Source organism: Orcinus orca, chromosome 1 (assembly GCF_937001465.1).
Source record: "Orcinus orca chromosome 1, mOrcOrc1.1, whole genome shotgun sequence".
Classification (NCBI taxonomy): Eukaryota; Metazoa; Chordata; class Mammalia; order Artiodactyla; family Delphinidae; genus Orcinus; species Orcinus orca.
The window spans coordinates 190,453,165-190,471,265 of NC_064559.1; the positions used below are offsets into that span (position 1 = coordinate 190,453,165).

The 18,101-nt window shown below is 51.0% G+C and overlaps 1 protein-coding gene, 1 long non-coding RNA gene and 4 other non-coding genes across 13 annotated transcripts; 5 read left to right on the forward strand and 1 right to left on the reverse strand.

Annotated features, from left to right (window-relative positions):
• Positions 1–7,322: 7,322 nt before the first annotated feature.
• On the reverse strand, positions 7,323–8,960 carry RAB42 (RAB42, member RAS oncogene family). Its single transcript, XM_004266582.3, has 2 exons — positions 8,672–8,960; positions 7,323–7,876 (listed from the first exon to the last, which is right to left on the reverse strand). Exons 1-2 carry the CDS (start codon positions 8,908–8,910, stop codon positions 7,453–7,455), a joined length of 663 nt encoding a protein of 220 aa, XP_004266630.1. The 5' UTR covers positions 8,911–8,960; the 3' UTR covers positions 7,323–7,452.
• Positions 8,961–14,597: 5,637 nt separating this feature from the next.
• On the forward strand, positions 14,598–16,882 carry LOC117200165 (uncharacterized). 8 transcript variants are annotated; one of them, XR_004481642.2, is made up of 5 exons: positions 14,598–14,748; positions 15,188–15,243; positions 15,796–15,895; positions 16,189–16,273; positions 16,614–16,882. It is a non-coding gene; the product is annotated as an uncharacterized LOC117200165 (long non-coding RNA). The 8 variants fall into 8 exon arrangements; XR_007478302.1 differs by having other exon boundaries at positions 14,598–15,050; positions 16,189–16,882; XR_007478305.1 differs by having other exon boundaries at positions 14,598–14,949; positions 16,189–16,882.
• On the forward strand, positions 15,296–15,430 carry LOC117200234 (small nucleolar RNA SNORA16B/SNORA16A family). Its single transcript, XR_004481715.1, has one exon. It is a non-coding gene; the product is annotated as a small nucleolar RNA SNORA16B/SNORA16A family (small nucleolar RNA).
• LOC117200239 (small nucleolar RNA SNORA44) lies at positions 15,945–16,072 on the forward strand. The gene has a single exon (XR_004481719.1). It is a non-coding gene; the product is annotated as a small nucleolar RNA SNORA44 (small nucleolar RNA).
• LOC117200241 (small nucleolar RNA SNORA61) lies at positions 16,301–16,427 on the forward strand. Its single transcript, XR_004481722.1, has one exon. It is a non-coding gene; the product is annotated as a small nucleolar RNA SNORA61 (small nucleolar RNA).
• Positions 16,883–17,107: 225 nt separating the features above from the next.
• On the forward strand, positions 17,108–17,181 carry LOC117200251 (small nucleolar RNA SNORD99). Its single transcript, XR_004481731.1, has one exon. It is a non-coding gene; the product is annotated as a small nucleolar RNA SNORD99 (small nucleolar RNA).
• The last annotated feature ends 920 nt before the right edge of the window (positions 17,182–18,101 follow it).

Sequence of the window (18,101 nt, forward strand, 5' to 3'; positions counted from 1 at the left end):
CCAGGCCCACCTGATTCCCGGAGCCCAGCATAGTCTGAGCACACGTAGGACTTAATACATGCTGAGGAGCCCAAGGGGTGGCAGGGCTGGTGAATTCCTGTGCTCCAGTGTTGGGAGGGTCTTGGTAAGAGTCCGTATTAAGTGCCATGTTTTATGCTAAGCACCTTCTGTGGATAAGCTTGTTTTCCCAACAGACCTGAAGAAACAAGTGTTTGTCAAGCACTTTGTTTGCAATATCTCATTTAATCCCATTTACCAATGAGGAAACTAAAATTTAGAGTTTAAGTAATTTACTCAAGATCACACAGGTAGGACTTCCCTGGTGGCGCAGTGGTTAAGAATCCGCCTGCCAACCAGGCAGGCGGATTCTTCCCTGTTCTTCCCTGTTCGAGCCCTGGTCCGGGAAGATCCCACATGCCGCGAAGCAACTAAGCCCGTGCGCCACAACTACTGAACCCACGTGCCACAACTATTGAAGCCTGCGCACCTAGAGCCCGTGCTCTGCAACAAGAGAGGCCACTGCAATGAGAAGCCCGCGCACCGCAACAAAGAGTAGGCCCCACTTGCCACAACTAGAGAAAGCCCGCACGCAGCAACGAAGACCCAACACAGCCAAAAATTAATTAATTAATTAATTTTTAAAAAAGATCACACAGGTAGTAGTGTTGGTGCTGAGATTTCAACCAAGTCCCTCTGACTCCAGAACCTGCACTCTTAACTGTGCTCTAAACTATCTCACCAGGTCCTGTGGGGACAGAGGTGGGAGTGACAGCGCATGCAAAGGTCCGGAGGTATAAAGAAGTCACTGCATCACTGTGGCTAAAGCACAAGGTGCCACATGAGGAGAGAATGGCCGGAGATGAGCAGGGTAAGCTTGGGGGTGGACAGCCCTCAGGCCTAGTGATGGGGTCCAGTGCTCATGCTTTGGAGGCCGCCATGTGTGTGTCTTGCGGGGGGCGGGGGGAGGTGGTACATAGTGTGGGAGGCCCAGCAGGCTGGCTCTGGGCTTCCCACCTCTCTTCAGCCTGAGCAATCTCTCTTTTACTTGTGGAGGATTTCAGGGCTGTGAGAAAGATCCCATCTGACAAGAAGATTCTGACGCTAAAAACAGGCATATAAACAAAACGTTTGAAAACCACTGCACAGGTAATGGGGAGCCAGTAAAGTTTTAGACGGAGGATTGACGTGATTATATCTACATGTTAAAAACCTTGCTCTGGCTGCCAGTGGAATTGGAAGCAGGCAGGAGGGGGACCAGCCAAGAAGTTGGCTGCAGTTAATTTGGACTAAAGGTAAAGGAATAAGGCTTGAGGTTTTCCTGAGAAAGAATGAACCAAAAGGCAGGTGTAGGAGGTGGTCACAAAAACGGGCGTGAGTTTTGAGGACACAGAAGAAGCCATCTGGGATGAAGCCATCCTGGAGAGGGCCCCTCTTGCATGAGGTGAAGCAGGGAGGAGGAAGACAGAGCTGGACTAAGCTCTCACAGTTCCCTATAGTTAGGAAAGGCCCTCAGAGTCACCAGTGTAGCCTCTTATTTTACAGGTAAGGATATCGAGGTCTGGAGAGATCATGTGGCCTGCCCGTGGTCACAGGGTAGGCCAGGACTCAGACCTGTGCTCTTGGTCCAGAGTTCATCTTTGTCATGGCCACCAACGCCCCTTCTCTTCCTGATGGGTGGGCTCGCCCCCTCAGGCGTGGGTGGTGACCTTTCCTGGCCAGCTGGACCCCCAGGCTCTGCCTCCATGAAGGGCACTGAGAAGTCCACCGCCACTGCCTGGGCGACGCCCTCGACAAAGATGCCCTCCACGTAGTGTCTCAACAAGGATGGTTTGTCCACATCTGGGCCTCCTAGGAGGAGGATGTGGAACTGGTACTGCCAGAGAGGATCCACGTGGTGCAGGAGACCAGCCAGGAGGAGAAGCGAGCCCAGAACCGAAGCATAAACCACGTGGTCTGGGGCTGGCTCAGACTTGCAGTGAGAGACGTAGAGCCAGAACCCAAAGGCAATCAGGGGCTTTTGGGTCTAGGCTCCCCAGGATATGCCCAGACCCAGGCTTAGTGAAGCCTCTGGGACAGAGTGCCATTTGAAACCACCATGCAGAACTGAGTCCCTTCAGGACAGAAGCAGGACTTCCACAAAATAGAGGCCCTGTACCGATCCTGAGAAGTCCCCAGGTGTAGCTTGAAAGACCGTGGGCGGCAGACCACAGCCCCCATATGCGAGGATGTCCTTCCTTCTCTCTGCTGGCCTGAGTCCCAGCCCTAGGTCTGTACCGACAGGAGGGAGGGCTGTGCAGTGTGAGGCTTGCCTCTCCCAACACTGGGACTTCCATGGGACATGTCCCAGCCAGGGGCCCTGGAGAAATCCTCCCACACCTGTCAACCACAGACCGAGCACTAGTTCCCCCTCCAGGGCCAGGATCCTAAGAATAACATTAATAAAGAGAAGGGAGAGTAAAACAAGACTGGCCATTCCTGCTGGTATTTGTTGAAGCTGAGTTATGAGTACAAGAAGTTCTTCAAACTACTTTATACTAGTTTTTTTTTTTTATTGGAGTATAATTGCTTTACAATGTCATGTTAGTTTCTGCTGTACAGTGAAGTGAATCAGCTATATGTATACATAATATCTCCTTCCTCTTGGACCTCCCTCCCCTGCACATCCCACCCATCTAGGTCATCACAGAGCACCAAGCTGAGTTCCCTGTGCTATACAGCAGGTTCCCACTAGCTAGCTATTTTACACGTGGTAGCGTATTTATGTCAAGCCTAATCTCCCAGTTCATCCCACCCTCCCCTTCCCGCCCCACCTTCCCCCCCAACCCCGTGTCCACACGTCCGTTCTCTACATCTGCGTTAGTTTCTTTACTCTTGGTTATGTTTTAAATTTTCCCTAATTGTATTAAAAAGCCCCGCGTTCCCCTGCCAAAGGCAGCCTCCCCAAGGGAATCAGCCCTGGCCTTGAAGAGCTACCCTCTAGTGGGGCAAAAAGGTACAACAGTGCCTGAAATCTGCAAAGAGAGCCAACTTGTTAATGCCCTGAAGGCTCAGAGAAGGAACTGGTATGTTAGGCTGGACTAAGCCTTGAAGGGTGAACAGAGTTTTGACAGATATGGAGGAAGGTCATTCCAGGCACGGGAAGGACACATGAAAGACACAGAGGGGGCTTGTTGGCAGAAGGAACTTAACATTTATTAGGCACTTAACACACGTCGTCATATTTAATCCTCTAACAAACCTGTGAGGTAGGACTCATTCTTATTTCACCATGAAGAGACTGAGACTCAGAGGCAGAGGATAGATCTGGGTTCCCACCTAGATTGCTTCCGTTCCAGCCTGTGCAGTGTGGGTGGGATGGGTCTTCCCTCTTCATCCACTAGGTTTCAGTGGCTCCCAGAGCAGGCATTGTTGTCAGAAAGGGCCCCATGGGTGGCAGACTTTTGGCTCTGTTCCTTCTAAAGGGCAAAGGGGATGGATTCAAGCCTGGATTGCAAGGTTTTCAGGCTGAGGAAGCAGCTCATGGAAAGCCTTGGAGGCCAGGTAGCCTGACCTTGTCCATGCTGCTATGGTTGGAGGATTTGGCCAGGGTGCTGCCTTGGAGAGCTAGCTTTGCTTGCTCAGAATAACCTGGGGATAGACCTGAAGGGACGATTCTGGAACGCCACTCTTGGTAAGAAAGCAGAGCCCAGCCCGTATCTCTGGAAGGGGGTCCGGATCTTTTAAGAGCTTTGTTAGAGTCTGGAATCCTTGTTATTTCCCCAAAGTGTGTACTTTGGTAGTCTCTGTTCCCTAAAAGTGATTAATAGTAAAACCCTCAGGGGAAGAAGGGGACGTCCATCTTGTGAATTCCTGTGTGTGACAAGTACTGCCTTTGATTTGTCATCTAATCCTTTCTAAAACCTTTGAGTTAGGTATTATTATCCCCAACTTACAGATGAGTCCACTGAGGCTTACAGAGATGAAGTGGGTTCCCCAGGGTCCCACAGCTGTACATAGTAGAGCTGAGATTCAAAACCAGTTTTGACCACAAAGCTTGCCCTGTTTTTGGCAGCTGGGATAATGCGATGGTTAGGAGGTGATCTTTTTCTGAGTGGTGCAGGCAGATCAGATAATACAGGGAGAGGGGAAAGTGTTGGGGCCTTCCCTGCAAAGGAAACCGCATGTGCAAAGCCCAGGGCTGCAGGTGGTTGGGAACCTGGGCAAAGTGGGTGGAGATGCTGTAGGACCAGATCAGATTGGACTGGGGGGAAAGGGTTCGGATTTTACCCTGTAGGCAGGGGGAGCCAGGGAAGGATTCTAGGAGGGCGGCAGGCAGGTCAAATCTGTATTTTAAAAAGATCCCCTGGGGCAATGTGGATGCTAAATCACACCCTACTGGCCTGAGACCCTCAAGAGGGGTGGCATAATCTACACTAAAGACCGCGGAGCCTGAACCACGACAGTGATGGCAAACTGGATGCGGGGCCTGTTCCCAGGAGAGAGGGCGCCTACTTCTGAACAGTGGGCAGCCCTCAGGAGGGCATGCCCCTCTCGGCCACTTCCCCATTCTCCAGTCCTATTCTGTGCCTTTCCTCTAGTTAGTGGGCTGGGCAGGGCTGCTTCCTACTGCTGGGTCAGAATCACTCATTAAAGCCATTTACAGTCTCCAGAGGTTTTGCCACACTGATGGTGCTTGTGAGTGTGGCATCACAGCCTTAAAGCATAAGGTAGGACGTTCTGGGCCTGGCCTGAGGTGGTGGACAAGGCTGTTGGAACACTGAGCTGGCCTGGGGTTTACTGACTGAGCCACGTCAGTTTCCCCTCCTGGACTTTAGGTTCCTGTCTTTGAAATGTACAAGATCAGCCTGACCTTACAAGGTTGCTTCAAGGTTAATAATAAGTCATAGAAATAATAGTAATAGTAATAATAATAATAAGCAATAGAAATAGGTCACAGCGTGTGAGCCCATACATATTGTAGGAATTCACATAATACATTAATCTTCACAACAACCCTGTGAGACATAAACTATTATTATCCCCATTTTATAGATGGGAAACTGAGGCTGAGAGAGATGTGTGACTACAGTCTGCTGAACATTCCTCAAGGGAGGCAGTTGGAAACAACAGGCAACATCTCGTCCTTGTTGGTGGACCTTGCCCTGGGTGCGCAGGGCCTTCAGGCTGGTTCTTCCACAGTTGGCCAGGATTCTGAGAGGGGAGAAGCTCAGTTTTTTTCTTTTTTTCTCCAGGGACTTGGGGATTTTTTTTTTTTTTTTTTTTTTTGAGCACCTGACAGCCAAATCCCCACCACCATCCTCAGGACCAGCTGCTCATCTCCCAAACAAGCTTCAGTTTAGTAGACCAGTACTCCTGTCCGGGGAAGCTCTGGGAGATGAGAACACACAGACCAAGTTGAGGGTCAGTCCCTGCTGCTTCACTTCATTCTAGCACTCAGCTCTCCAGTCAATTCCTAGAAAGAGCCCAGCTCTCCCTTGCCTCAGGGCTCCTCCCTCACTTACTGGTTTCATTTAACTTCTCTAGGCCTCAGTCTCAACATCAGTAAAATGGAATAATAATACTATAAGAAGTGCCCAATCAATGCTGGATACTGTTCCTTCTGCCTAGATCTCTACTCTTAGCTCAGCTCTTCCTCCTCCTCCTCCAGGTCTCAGATCAAAGGCCATCTCTTGAGAGAGGCCTTCCTTGACCACCTGCTCTAAAGGAGGCCCCCGTCACCCTCAGGCCCATCTTCCAGATCTGTGGTCTTCATAGCACTTACAACTGGAAATCATTTAGTTCCACTTACAGGTTTTTTCTCTTCCACTAGACCCTAGGACTGCTTTTCTGTCATGTTCACTGCTGTATTCCCAGAGCCCAGATCAGAGTAGATGCTCATTTTATTTTATTTATTTATTTTTTGGCCACACACGCAGCTCGCGGAATCTTAGTTTCCCAACCAGGGATGGAACTGGGGCCCGCGGCAGTGAAAGCCCAGAGTCCTAACCACTGGACCGCCAGGGAATTCCCGATGCTCATTTTAAAGCTTTTTTTTTTTTTTTTTTTTGGCGGTACGCGGGCCTCTCACTGTTGTGGCCTCTCCCGTTGCGGAGCACAGGCTCCGGACGCGCAGGCTCAGCGGCCATGGCTCACGGGCCCAGCCGCTCCGCAGCATGTGATATCTTCCCGGACCGGGCACGGACCCGTGTCCCCTGCATCGGCAGGCGGACTCTCAACCACTGCGCCACCAGGGAAGCCCGGTTGTGCTCTTTTTGCTGTGGCAACTGCCCATGCCCTGCCTATGCCTGCTGGCACAATGACACCCCCAAGATACCCCCTCTACACCTGCTGAGATCCTTCCTTCCATAAAGCCTTCTTGCATTGCTGCTGGACATCTTGTGCCTAGCAGTTTCTGCTGCAGCTTAAGTTCCCCAGGAGGCAGATTCTGAGCGGGAACTCAGTGTGCAGACTTTTACAAGGGGATTCTTGAGGTCAATACTTGCTTGCGGGGAGGAAGGGAAGAAAGGATTGAGCATGAGAATTTAGCTGTGATGTTGTCGTAACAGTGGCCTCAAGTGACCCCATGGAGAGTGATGAAGCTGGGTTTTTCCTTCAGAGTTGTCTAGAGTTGAGACAAGAGGGCCAGGCCTTTGAATAGTGCCCCCGCCCCACAATAGACCGAACAGATTGACGCTGGATTGTGGGCTGCCCCGGATGGGTGGGCAGTTCCCAGAGAGATTAAACTGAGCTCCACCACCAGGCAGCACTCCCAGCAGCTGGGAGGTGCAGTGGGGAGGAGGGGAGATCTTGGTGGCTAATCACAGTGTCCACCGTGTGCCCAACAGATGAGCTGTTCATATTCATCCCTGCCTCTCAGATCCAGATCCAGTCCCTGGCTTTGGAGTAGGGGCACTGGGCAGCAACCTGGGTTTGAGGGCACACTTTCTCATCCAAACCTGAGGACCTAAGGAGGCTCCAAGGCTGGCTCAGCCTGAAATTCCCTGCACCTGTCCTGGCCTGTGCAGCAGCGTCCAAACGCTGAGTGGTTCAGCATCTGAGCCCAGGGACGCTGCCAGAAATGGCCACATCCCGGCCAAGGGAGGAAAGAGCAGTGATGACAGTTCTTGCCATTCGAGTCTCATTGTGTGGGAGGCTCTGGCTGAGCGTAGCCCATTCATCATCTCATTCGTGCCCACAACCCCCTGTGAGGCGGGATCTTCTATGAGTTTCTCTGACCATGGAGGAAACAGGCTCAAGGACAGGAAGCTGCACACCTGGCCTCTTAGATCTTTCTAGTAGAAAGGGGCTGAGCTCTTGAGACCCCCAAATCCAGGAGACAAGACTGTACCAGGATACTGTTTACATTAACCCTCAGGATAGATTCTGCCATATGCCCTCCAGAGAGATACTAACACTCCCCATCTCACCAGCACTTATGAGGTCCACACTGCTTTAACCCTTTCCCTCCCAGAGTCAACACTTGCATGGGCCCGGGTGCTGTGTGCTGCTGGGGGGCCTGGGGATTTGGGTGTTCTGGATGAGCCGGACACCCCCCCAGTCGTCCTCCAGTTTGATGTCCCCCTGCTGCAGGGCCTGCTGGATGGCATCAGTGAGGGTGTTGAAGGCCAGGTCCACGTTGCAGTTATTTTTGGCGGAGGTCTCCATGAAGGCCATGCCCAGGGAAGCAGCCAGCTCCTCTGCCTCCTGGGCCGAGACACAACGGGTGCTCTGCAGGTCACTCTTGTGGCCAACCAGCAGGAAGATCGCCTTGTCGGGGCCCTGAGTGGCCATGACCTCCTGGTGCCAGTCTTGGATGTGTTCAAAGGACTTCCTGTTTGTCACATCAAAGACCAGCAGGACACCCACCACATTCCGGTAAAAGGACCTGGTGATGCACCTGACAGTGGGAGGGAGTAAGTTGGGAGAGGCTTATGCCTTCAAGACACCCGATGCAAGACCACGCCCTCTGTACACTGACTGCCTCACACCCTCAAAGCTCATTTCACACTGCCCTGTGCTTCTCTTTCCCCGTATCTGTCTCTCCCAAGTGACTGTGTGCTCCCCAGTTAGTCAGCAGTTTGATTCCCATACACTCCTGACCATTCCTCCATTCCTAGAGGAAGCCTCATGTTTTCCTGATCTCAGGTCTTTTTTTCCCCCACTCTCTGCCTGGCAAACTCCTACACATCCTTCATGGCCAACACGAATCTCTCTTCCTCTCACATCTCCTTTACACCTCCCTCTCTGACCTCCTGTGGGCTCTCTCAGCACCCAGGTCATTCATGCCTCCAAGTTTCAATATCGAACATCCCTCTGGGGAGGGCGCCAGGTCTTTATTTTCGTTTGTTTGTTTTTTGTGTTTTTGGTTTGTTTGGCCGCGCCAGGAGTCATGCGGGATCTTAGTTCCCCCACCAGGGATCGAACCCGTGCCCCCTGCGTTGGAAGGCGGTTTCTTAACTACTGGACCGCCAGGGAAGTCCCAACCTGCTGTTATCTGTAGGATGAAGGACTCAAGAGTGAAGGACCCAGGCCCAGGGCAGAGACCCCCAGATCTCTACTTGGGCCACTGAGGCTGACCCCTCTGAGGGATCCCCATGCCCAGGTGGACCAGGACTGACCCCGCCCCAGCCAGAGGCCCCTCACGCCAGCCCCTTCTCGTCCCTTCCCGCCCCACCTCCCACCCACCGCGCACCTGAAGCGCTCTTGGCCCGCCGTGTCCCAGAGCTGCAGCTTCACGCGCGGCCCGGCCCGCAGCTGCAGAGTGCGGCTGTAGAACTCGACGCCCACCGTGGGCACCGACTCGAGCTCCGGCTCGGGTTCCGGGATCCCAGGCGCGCCCGCCACGTAGCGCCGCAGCAGCGACGTCTTGCCCACGGCCGCGTCCCCCAGCAGCGCGATCCGAAACTGGTAGCGGCAGCCCCCCGCCTCCATGTCGGACGTCTGGCCTCCCGGGGCCCAGCCACTAACTATGCGGCCCCGCCCCCGCCCAGTCGCAGGGCCCCGCCCCCGCCTCAGGGCGGCCGCTGAGCCACCCAGACCCGGGACTGGAGAACCTGGGGCGTCTTCAGCACCGGGGTTGGGCCCGGACCCCGAGGAAACCACCGGGCCCGGTGGAAACACCTGGACAAGTCACTTCCTTGCTCCGAGCCTCAGTTTCCTCCTCTGTAAAATGGAGATGATAGCCCTTACTTCAAGGATGAAGAGATTAACCTAGATAATGTGGGGAGAAGGACTAGGGAGGACCGATAACCAAACGTGCACTGGCCTGGGACCAGCAGCACCAGAGCGTCCACTGTATTCATCCGCTGGGGTGGCTTCTCTCTGCAGCCCCACTCTCTATTAGTCCCCCAGCCGGGCCCCTGCTGCTGCTGGACCCGGAGACACCCCTGAAGAAAGTTGGTTTATAGGTGCTCTTTCCCCCCAAGGTGCCCCTTTCCTGGAGCCCCACTGGCCCTGGCCTGGGGCCTCCCGTTCAGTGTTCAGGGTCAATGTTCAACAGCACCCACTGCTTCCTCCCCTCCTGCCTGCACGGGGCCCCAGGGCCCAGAGAGGGACTTGCACACAGGCAGCAGACCACCGCAATTCCAGAGGGAGTGCAGTTTGCTTGTGAACTGGACAGCTAACATTAATGAGGTGAGATGGTCAGTTCCTTATGCTCTGGGACAGCAACCCTTTGAGAAGGCCAGAGTGTGCCCATTTTAGAGCTGAGGAGACTGAAGCTCAGATGTGTGGCTCGTCTCGGGTCACAGTAGGGCTGGGCCTCACATCCAGATTTGTCTCACTCTTCATTACCCCTTGATGTCACAAAAGGGGACCGCAAAGCAAGTTCCCAAAGGACCAGGGCTAAGTGGTCAGGTCCCACTTGGATTAGGGGCAAGGGTAAAGCAGGTACATCTGCATTCAAGATGTACTCCACTCTTTCCAGTCTGGCCTTCTTGACACCCAGGACATAAAGGCTGGAGCTCCGGTCGGTCCCAAACAGCTTGCCTGTTGGTTTAATCCCACTATCCCACTGTGGGCGGATGTTACCAGTTTAACTTGTTGTGGCAAATTGGCAGTGGGAAGTTGTTCTCACTAATGCAAACCATCATATCATCACATTTCCTCCTTACACAACCTTGTGAGTAGGTGTTAGTCTGCCCAGTGTTGCTGTTGTTATTGTTTAATATTTATTTATTTGGCTGCATTGGGTCTTCGTTGTGGCACGCGGGCTTCTCTCTAGTTGCAGTGTGCCGGCTCTAGAGTGTGCAGGCTTAGTTGCCCGTGGCACGTGGGATCTTAATTCCCCGACCAGGGATTGAACCCATGTCCCCTGCATTGGAAGGCGGATTCTTAACTACTGGACCACCAGGGAAGTCCCTGCCCAGTGGGTTTTTTTTGTTTGTTTGTTTGTTTGTTTTTTGCGGTACGCGGGCCTCTCACTGTTGTGGCCTCTCCCGTTGCGGAGCACAGGCTCCGGATGCGCAGGCTCAGTGGCCATGGCTCACGGGCCCAGCCGCTCCGCGGCATGTGGGATCTTCCCGGACCGGGCCACGAACCCGTGTCCCCTGCATCGGCAGGCGGACTCTCAACCACTGCGCCACCAGGGAAGCCCCCCTGCCCAGTGTTTTTTACAGATGAGAAAACTGATGCTCAGAGAAGTTAAGTAACCAGCCCAAGATCACTCAGCACGAAGACAGACTAGCTGCAAGTCTGTTTCTGGCTGGACAGTTTGGGGACCTGGGAAGGCCCAGGTTTTCTTGTGGCTAACTCTAAGCAAATCTGTGAGAAGACATTTTGTTAGGTCTCCTAGTAATCCTGGCTTTTGGTCACCTGCACTAGCCTGAAGGGTCCCAAGTCTCTGCTTGCCTCCACCTCCAGGAGCCGGGGGGTGGGGGGGCATCAGCTAGGGTATGTATGTTGGGGAAGGAACCTGCCCGGCCAGCTCTGCCCAAACCAGGAAGGTCTGCCCCACTCCCACCTGCCCAATTCTTCCATCGGGATGTTCTTATCACCTTGCTCTGTTCAGCTGGAAAAACAGTTTTTGCGTCAGGGCTGTGCAGATCTTCCTCCGCCCATTCCACCCCCGCCTTTCTTTACCCACCACTGGTGCTCCAGCCATGCTGAACATCTTGCCTCTTCTCAGCCCTCTGCCAGGAACACTCCCCTTCTGCTCGTCAAAGGGTAACTAACCCCTACTTCACTGGCCAGTGAGGTCACAGGCCCTTTTGTCCACTGTCTCCCTTCTAGGCTCAGGCCTCTTGAGAACAAGGACCAGTGGCTGTATCCTCAGTGCTTGGCACAAAGTAGAACTTGGTAAATATTTATGGTTGAATGAATGAATGAATAAAAGTGGATAAATGCTATTTGTTCATTCATTCACTCATTTATTCATTCAAACACCACAACAGAGCTGGACTGAGGGAGCTACGGGGTCAGAGAAGACCTCTTGGAGAAGGTGAAGCTGAAGTTGGGTCTCCAAGAACAAGAGGGAGCCGGGGAGGTCAGGGAGGAAGCACCCTCCATGCTGGGGCAGCTGGGCAAAGGCAGAGGCATTGAAACAGCTTGAAAGGCAGTTTGAACCCAGACGTCCCAGAAGCCTTTGCAGTCAGCATGTGGGCAGAGTGCACTGTCAGCATCGGACTCCTCGAACTTCCTCTCCTAGACGTTCCTGCTGCGGGTTGGGGTCATGTGCCTGTCCCTGACTGCACCTGGTGCTGGAATCCAGATGTCAGCTGACTTTGCCATGGACTCCCTATGTGACGCAGGGGGCAAGTCATTTCCCTTCTCCAACCCTGCTTCCCCTTCTGCTAAGTGAGGCAAATCATGGCACCCACCTCACAGGATAGTTCTGGGGTTACTGTGTATCGTAGCAGGTGCACATTTGCATTAGACAGATCTTAGTTTTAGTTCCAAATGATGCTTACCAGCTATGTGGCCTTGGCCAAGTTTTATTCATTCATTAATTCATTCACTTAGTAATTATTTCAATAAATGCTGGCCATCTTTTACATACTTGGCACTTAAACAGCCGTGGGGAAAAAAGACACAATTCCTTTTCTTGAAGAGCTCACTTGTAATGGGGAAGACAGAAAATAAACTCATATAAAATGTGATGACAGGGAGCAATAAGTGTTATAAGTAACAAGCCATAGCTTGAAGGGTGGCAGGGTGCTATATCAAAATAGGGTGGTCCGGGGATTTCCCTGGTGGTCCAGTGGTTAAGATTTTGCCTTCCAATGTAGGGGGCGCAGGTTTGATCCCTGGTTGGGGAGATAAGATCCCACAGTCCTTGCAGCAAAAATAACCCCAAATCATAAAACAGAAGCAATATTGTAACCAGTTCAATCAAGACTTTAAAAATGGTCCACATCAAAAAAAAAAAAAATCTTCAAAAAAAAAAAATAGGGTGGTCCGAGGAGGTGACATTTGAACAGGAAAACAGGGGAAGAGAGGGAGCGAGCAGCGTGGTTGTCTGTGATATACAGCGAGGACAGTTCCAGGCAGGAAGAACAGCAAGAGTGAAGGCCCTGAGGTTGGAGCAGGCAAGGGATGTGCCAAGAGCACAGAGGCCAGAGAGAGGGAGCTGAATGAATGGGGAGCAAGTGGTGAGCAATGAGAGCAATCACCTGTGGCTTCAGAGGCCAATCATGGGGACTTCAACTTTTATTCCAAATGTGGGATCTTCCCGGACCGGGGCATGAACCCATGTCCCCCGCATCGGCAGGCGGACCCTCAACCACTGCACCACCAGGGAATCCCATGGTCAACTGATTGCCAAAGCAATTGGATGGAAAACGATGATCTTTTACAAAATTGAAGGTGGAACAACTGGATAGGCAATAAGCAATAAATAAAAAACCAAACCTTGATTCCTACCTCACATGATACACAAAAATTAACTCAAAATGTATCACAGATCTAAATATAAGAGCTAAATGAGCCTTAGTCTCATTATTTTAGAGACTTACAGTTTCATTTTTTTCCCATTTATTTATGGCTGGGTTGGGTCTTCGTTGCTGTGCGCAAGCTTTCTCTAGTTGCAGTGAGCGGGGGCTACTCTTCATTGCAGTGCGCGGGCTTCTCATTTCAGTGGCTTCACTTGTTTCGGAGCTCGGGCTCTAGGCGCGCGGGCTTCAGTAGTTGTGGCACGCGGGCTCAGTAGTTGTGACTCACGGCCTTAGTTGCTCCGCGGCATGTGACATCCTCCCAAACCGGTGTCCCCTGCATTGGCAGGCGGATTTTTAACCACTGGACCACCAGGGAAGTCCAGAAATAGTCAGATTCTTGACGCATCTTAAAGGTGAACACAGGATTTGCTGATGCATTGGAAGTGGGATATTAGAAGAAGAGGGGTCCTGGGTCACCCTAAGGACTTACTGAGATGGGGAAAAGCAGGTCTAGAGGAGGAAAGACTGTGTTCTGAGAAGCCTATTAATAAATAGCCATCCAAGTGTAGATGTCACGGAAGCAGCAGGATATCAAGTCTGGAGCTCAGAAGAAAAGCGGAAACACATTTGGAAGTCATCAGAAAGTTGCTTAACCCTCATACAGTCTGTCGCCTTCTCCACAAAATGGGAATAATAGTAACACTTCTTAAAGTGTAAGTAAATATAAAAACGTTTTAAAGTGTATGTAAGGATGAAAACTGATGAATAGATTAAGCACAGAATAGGTGCTTAATTCTTGACAATTACTACGTTTTTATATTGACGCTTATTCATTCTATGGACAAAACGTGCACATGGCACAGTGATTATGAGTGTGCTGTTTGAGGTGGACTTCCGCATTCCAGTCCTTACCTCACTTGCTAGCTGTGTGATCCATTCCTCAGTTTCCTTATGTGTGAAAAAGGCATAATTATAATACCCACACACAGGGTTAATGAAAACTAGCTGAGATAATGGAGCACAGTGTACTTAGCAAGCACTCAATAAAATTTTTTATCTATCAGCGGAAGAGATGAGGCTTGAATAAATAATGCATTCATCTCATGAGTACTGTAATCAGTCGCCTCTTACTTTTGGGAAGGAAGCCCTCCCCAAGATCCCTCTCCGAGAAGATCTCACAGAGCTCCTCCCCGAAATCACTCAGTCGTTGCTCCTCCACGTGCCCACGGCGGTCTGAACGCAGCCCTTTCTCAGCTCACAGGGTTAACGGTTAACTTCTCGATGTTTAAAGTCTTCCCCGGACTGAACTCCAGATGGCACAGCGGTATCTGTGAGCCCAGTGCCCGGTATTGGACATTCACTGAATGCTGAAGGAAGGAGGAGGAACCTCTTCCGGTCCGGAAGAAACCACAAGGTTTCTCTATCTGGGTGAAAAGGGTCTCGCCCTGCACGCGCTTGGGGCTGGGAGCCAGACACGCGGCCCGCGCTGGTGGCGAAAGAACTACAATTCCCAGCAGTCTGCGCGGCGCGCAGCTCCAACTGTCAGGCGCGGCCGCGAAGGGCGGGACCTATATAAACCCCTTCTCGGCGAGCAGCTACCTTTTTCTCCGGTTACCGCGTCCTTGTTCTCTTGGCTCTTCGCGTTCTTTGCTAAGGTTTACGCCCATCCTCCGCCGTACCCGGCCTTAGCCTCGGCGCCACCGCCGCCACACTCGCCGGACCTGCTTCCCGAGGTTGGGGGATGTTGAGCGCAGCACGGAGGACCCTGGCCTGCCGACCTGGTCGGATCAAGGTCCGGAAGGCCACATTGGCCGCATGCGCAGTGAAAGGAGCCGGAACCTGTGAGGGCCGCGCCCTGCTCCCCCCTCGGTCCGCAGGGCCTTGTGCTCCGGTGTGACGGGTGAGTAACGCGGGCAGGCCGCCGGGAGCACGGCAGTTCTGGGACTGAAGTGGCTTAATTTGGGGGGAGACCACGTGATGGAGTCAGCCAGACCTTGAATAGGCCTGTGACAGCTAGCTGCTCGGTGATCTTGGGCAGGTGCCTTCCGTGCCTTCATCTAAATTATCTGGCTGCACAGCACATGTTAAGGAAGTCACCTTGGTGGGTATAAGGACAAGGTTTTCCGGAGGACGGGCTTTAGTCATTCAGATACTATTTTGAATCCTAGGTTTGTCACTTTTTCCATTGATAGACAACTTTCGGTAAGTAACTTAGTCTAAGTCTTATAAAAACTGGGGATGATAAAATGGTCCAGTGAAGATAAACGAGACACAACACTGGCATATAATAAAACAAAGTGGTGATTGGGACCTATATGATGTTTGTTCTCTTTTTTTAGTCTCCAGAGTGTCCCAGTAGATGAATTGGTGATAAGTCCTGATGCACAGGATTTAGGTGAGTCTGAGGGCTACACAGTGTTGGGCCTGCCCTGTGACCTGGATTACCCTGTGGCCCTTGTCGAAGCTGCAGCTGCTTCCACATAGCTGCTGTGGTCAAAAAGGAGCCCAGAGTGACAGTTTTCCTTGACGGTCGCTGTTCTGTTTGCTGTAACTGATCTGCAACATTTCAGGAAAAGACAGCTCCCATTGTACTTGCCATTTCTCAGGTATAGCCAGAGACCTTTATTAGAGTTGACACATTTCCAGAGGCCAGCAGAAATGTTCCACTGATGGGGTCATGCATACAGAGTTAACAGAATAAGGCTTTTGAGAAGTAGCTTGCAGAGGCCAAGAACCAGCATGGAGGGGTAGATGGGGGTGGGTTAGATATCTGTACTGGGAAATTCCCGTGGCAGGTGCTGCAGATCTTGGTCGTGCTTTGGGTCATTGCCCTGAAAAGCTTATGGCATCAGTACTTAGGACCAAAGGCTAGTCAAAAAACGTAGATCTGAAGACCAAATGAAGGGAACGATTAAGATCATTCAGGACAATTGTGTTCTCCTTTTAGCTGTGCCAGATTGAAGATTCCAGGATGACTGAAGTTGACCTTTCTGGTGAGTGAAGACTGGGGTCATGACAGTGATGGAACACAGCAGCCTCAGGACCTGGTAGGTTTTCTGTAGGGACGTAATTTGGGAGCTACCTAGTGGGTCAGTACAGCATGTTCCCAAGGGCTATGGCTTGTGGCCATGGGCTCTCCAACTGCATGCAAGAGCAACTTGGAGAGACTTTGACAGCACAGGTCAGCATAATACCTGCAGCTGCCACTCGCCTTTCCTATAGTACCTCAGGACCTGGGCTGGAAGCCTTCCACCTGAGTCCATGTGTTTCCATCAAAAAAGTCAGCTTCTGTGTATGGATCAACTTTTTGGTTTAGAGCTTCCACACTTTTTTTCTGCAGGTTGCCCCCAGGTTTTAGTGGCAGTGCCTGATACTGAAGTATCTGAAAAGACCAGCTTGTTGCTGGAGCCATGCTTTAGAATAAGGTAAAGTTGGATGTTGAAGACAGCCTGACCCTCCGGTTCCCTTTCCCATCAGATCTGAACCTTGGTCTTGGTGGTCGTAAGAGGAGGAATAGTAGTACTGAAGCTATGCTCATGGTGTCTGTTTATATAGCATGTGGGCTAGTTTCAAACAAGGTTGAATTCTCTTGGAACTTTTTGCCTCCTCCCCTGTAAAATGGGATAATCTTAGGCTTAAAGGGAGGCTGGATGTGAAACTGGGCAGCTGGTATAGTGATTGCTGACTAATATTTCTGTATTTGGGAGGGGTTTATCCATAGCTTTCTTGACTCCTGATCGAGTGTTCTTTTTTTTCCCTCCTAAGATCTGTTACCAGTAAAGCTGTCGTCTTCTGCGATTGTGGATCTACAGAGTTGGGCGAGTTGAATGTCTGCCAGAAGCTTTCACACAACTTCCTTGCAGCTTCCATTAGTATTTCACTGGTATCACCCTAAGCAGTGTAGCCAGTAGATAATAAGGCTACTCAGGTCTGTGTGTAAAAGTCTTCTTTTTAATATATCATTTACATCTGGCCTTGTGTGCTGTATTTGTTGGCTCTTCATAACCGTAGGACAAAAAATAAATGTTCACAGTGTGACTTGGTCTGCTGGATTTGCCTATGCTAAATGCCAAGAACACACCTGCAGAGTAGAATGTGGCAGAAGGGACAGCCCTGTGTCTTTACAGCAAGGGCTGACTACTGTGAATGCAATAATGGCTTGAGCTCATGCTTATTGGTTTTGGTAACCTTGGAGTCTTACCCACCCCTCTCCTGGGAGAGTGGTTCTATTCTAGCTCAAGGTATTTTTTCAGGCTGTGACTGGTCCAGGATGAAACCTAATCTGAGTGGACATCTATGGATGATAAATGCGGATATGGGACTGAGACCAGCCCTTAGGAAAACCTGGGTGGCATTGATTAATTGGGGCATTATTAACACACTGGTGTACACTTCTTTTTCAGGAGAGAAACACTACAGGAAGAGGCAAATGAAGAGACAAGGGGCTCTTTGAGGTGGAAACACCTTTTTTTCTTTCTGATGCTGGTACCTGGCATACAAGTGACCAATAAAAGATTCCTGGATGTATGTTTGTGTCAGTTTTCTTGATGTCCCTCAGATTGCTGGTTATTCCCTATTTAAATACTCTGTAAGACTCAGAATGAATTATAGTCTCAATTTCTGAAGAAAAGGTCGATCTCAGAAAGGAACAAAACGATCAGTTCTGTAATTGCAATTGTATTACTCTTCCTGAGTGAGAATTCAGGCTGAGCGCAGGACTGGTACTTAATGTCCTGAGGTGGTATACTCTGCCGCCGGCGCCCCCCCCCCCGCCCCCCGTTTCCTAGCACGAAGCTATAGGTAAGGCTTTTCAGGAGGGTCCTTGTGGTAAGTTAAATGGGATCTCCCAATTTATTTGGAAAATAAATAGAGATGTGTAAGGTTGGCATCAACATATGGTTTGGTGATGGTTGACCTTATGGTCAGGTTATATTTCTGAATTACCGGTTCCTATATATAAATGGATTAATATCTCCTAACAGGTGGGCTTGGCACAGATGGTACAGGCTTTACCTAAAACAATCCAGGACTTTTGGTCTAGATTAAGCTAGTCCCAACATGTCTCTCAATGGTCCACTTCCTCCTCAGTCTGAATAATGAACTCTGCCTAGCCACCAGACTGGAAGCAAGTTTGTTGGGGGAAGGGAATACCTGAAAGCAGATAATTGCCCACCATTTGGCACCATTCCTGCAGGCAGTCCATGCACTGTGACCTCAAGAGAACCTTAAGGAGTAACGTGCCTGTCACCTAAG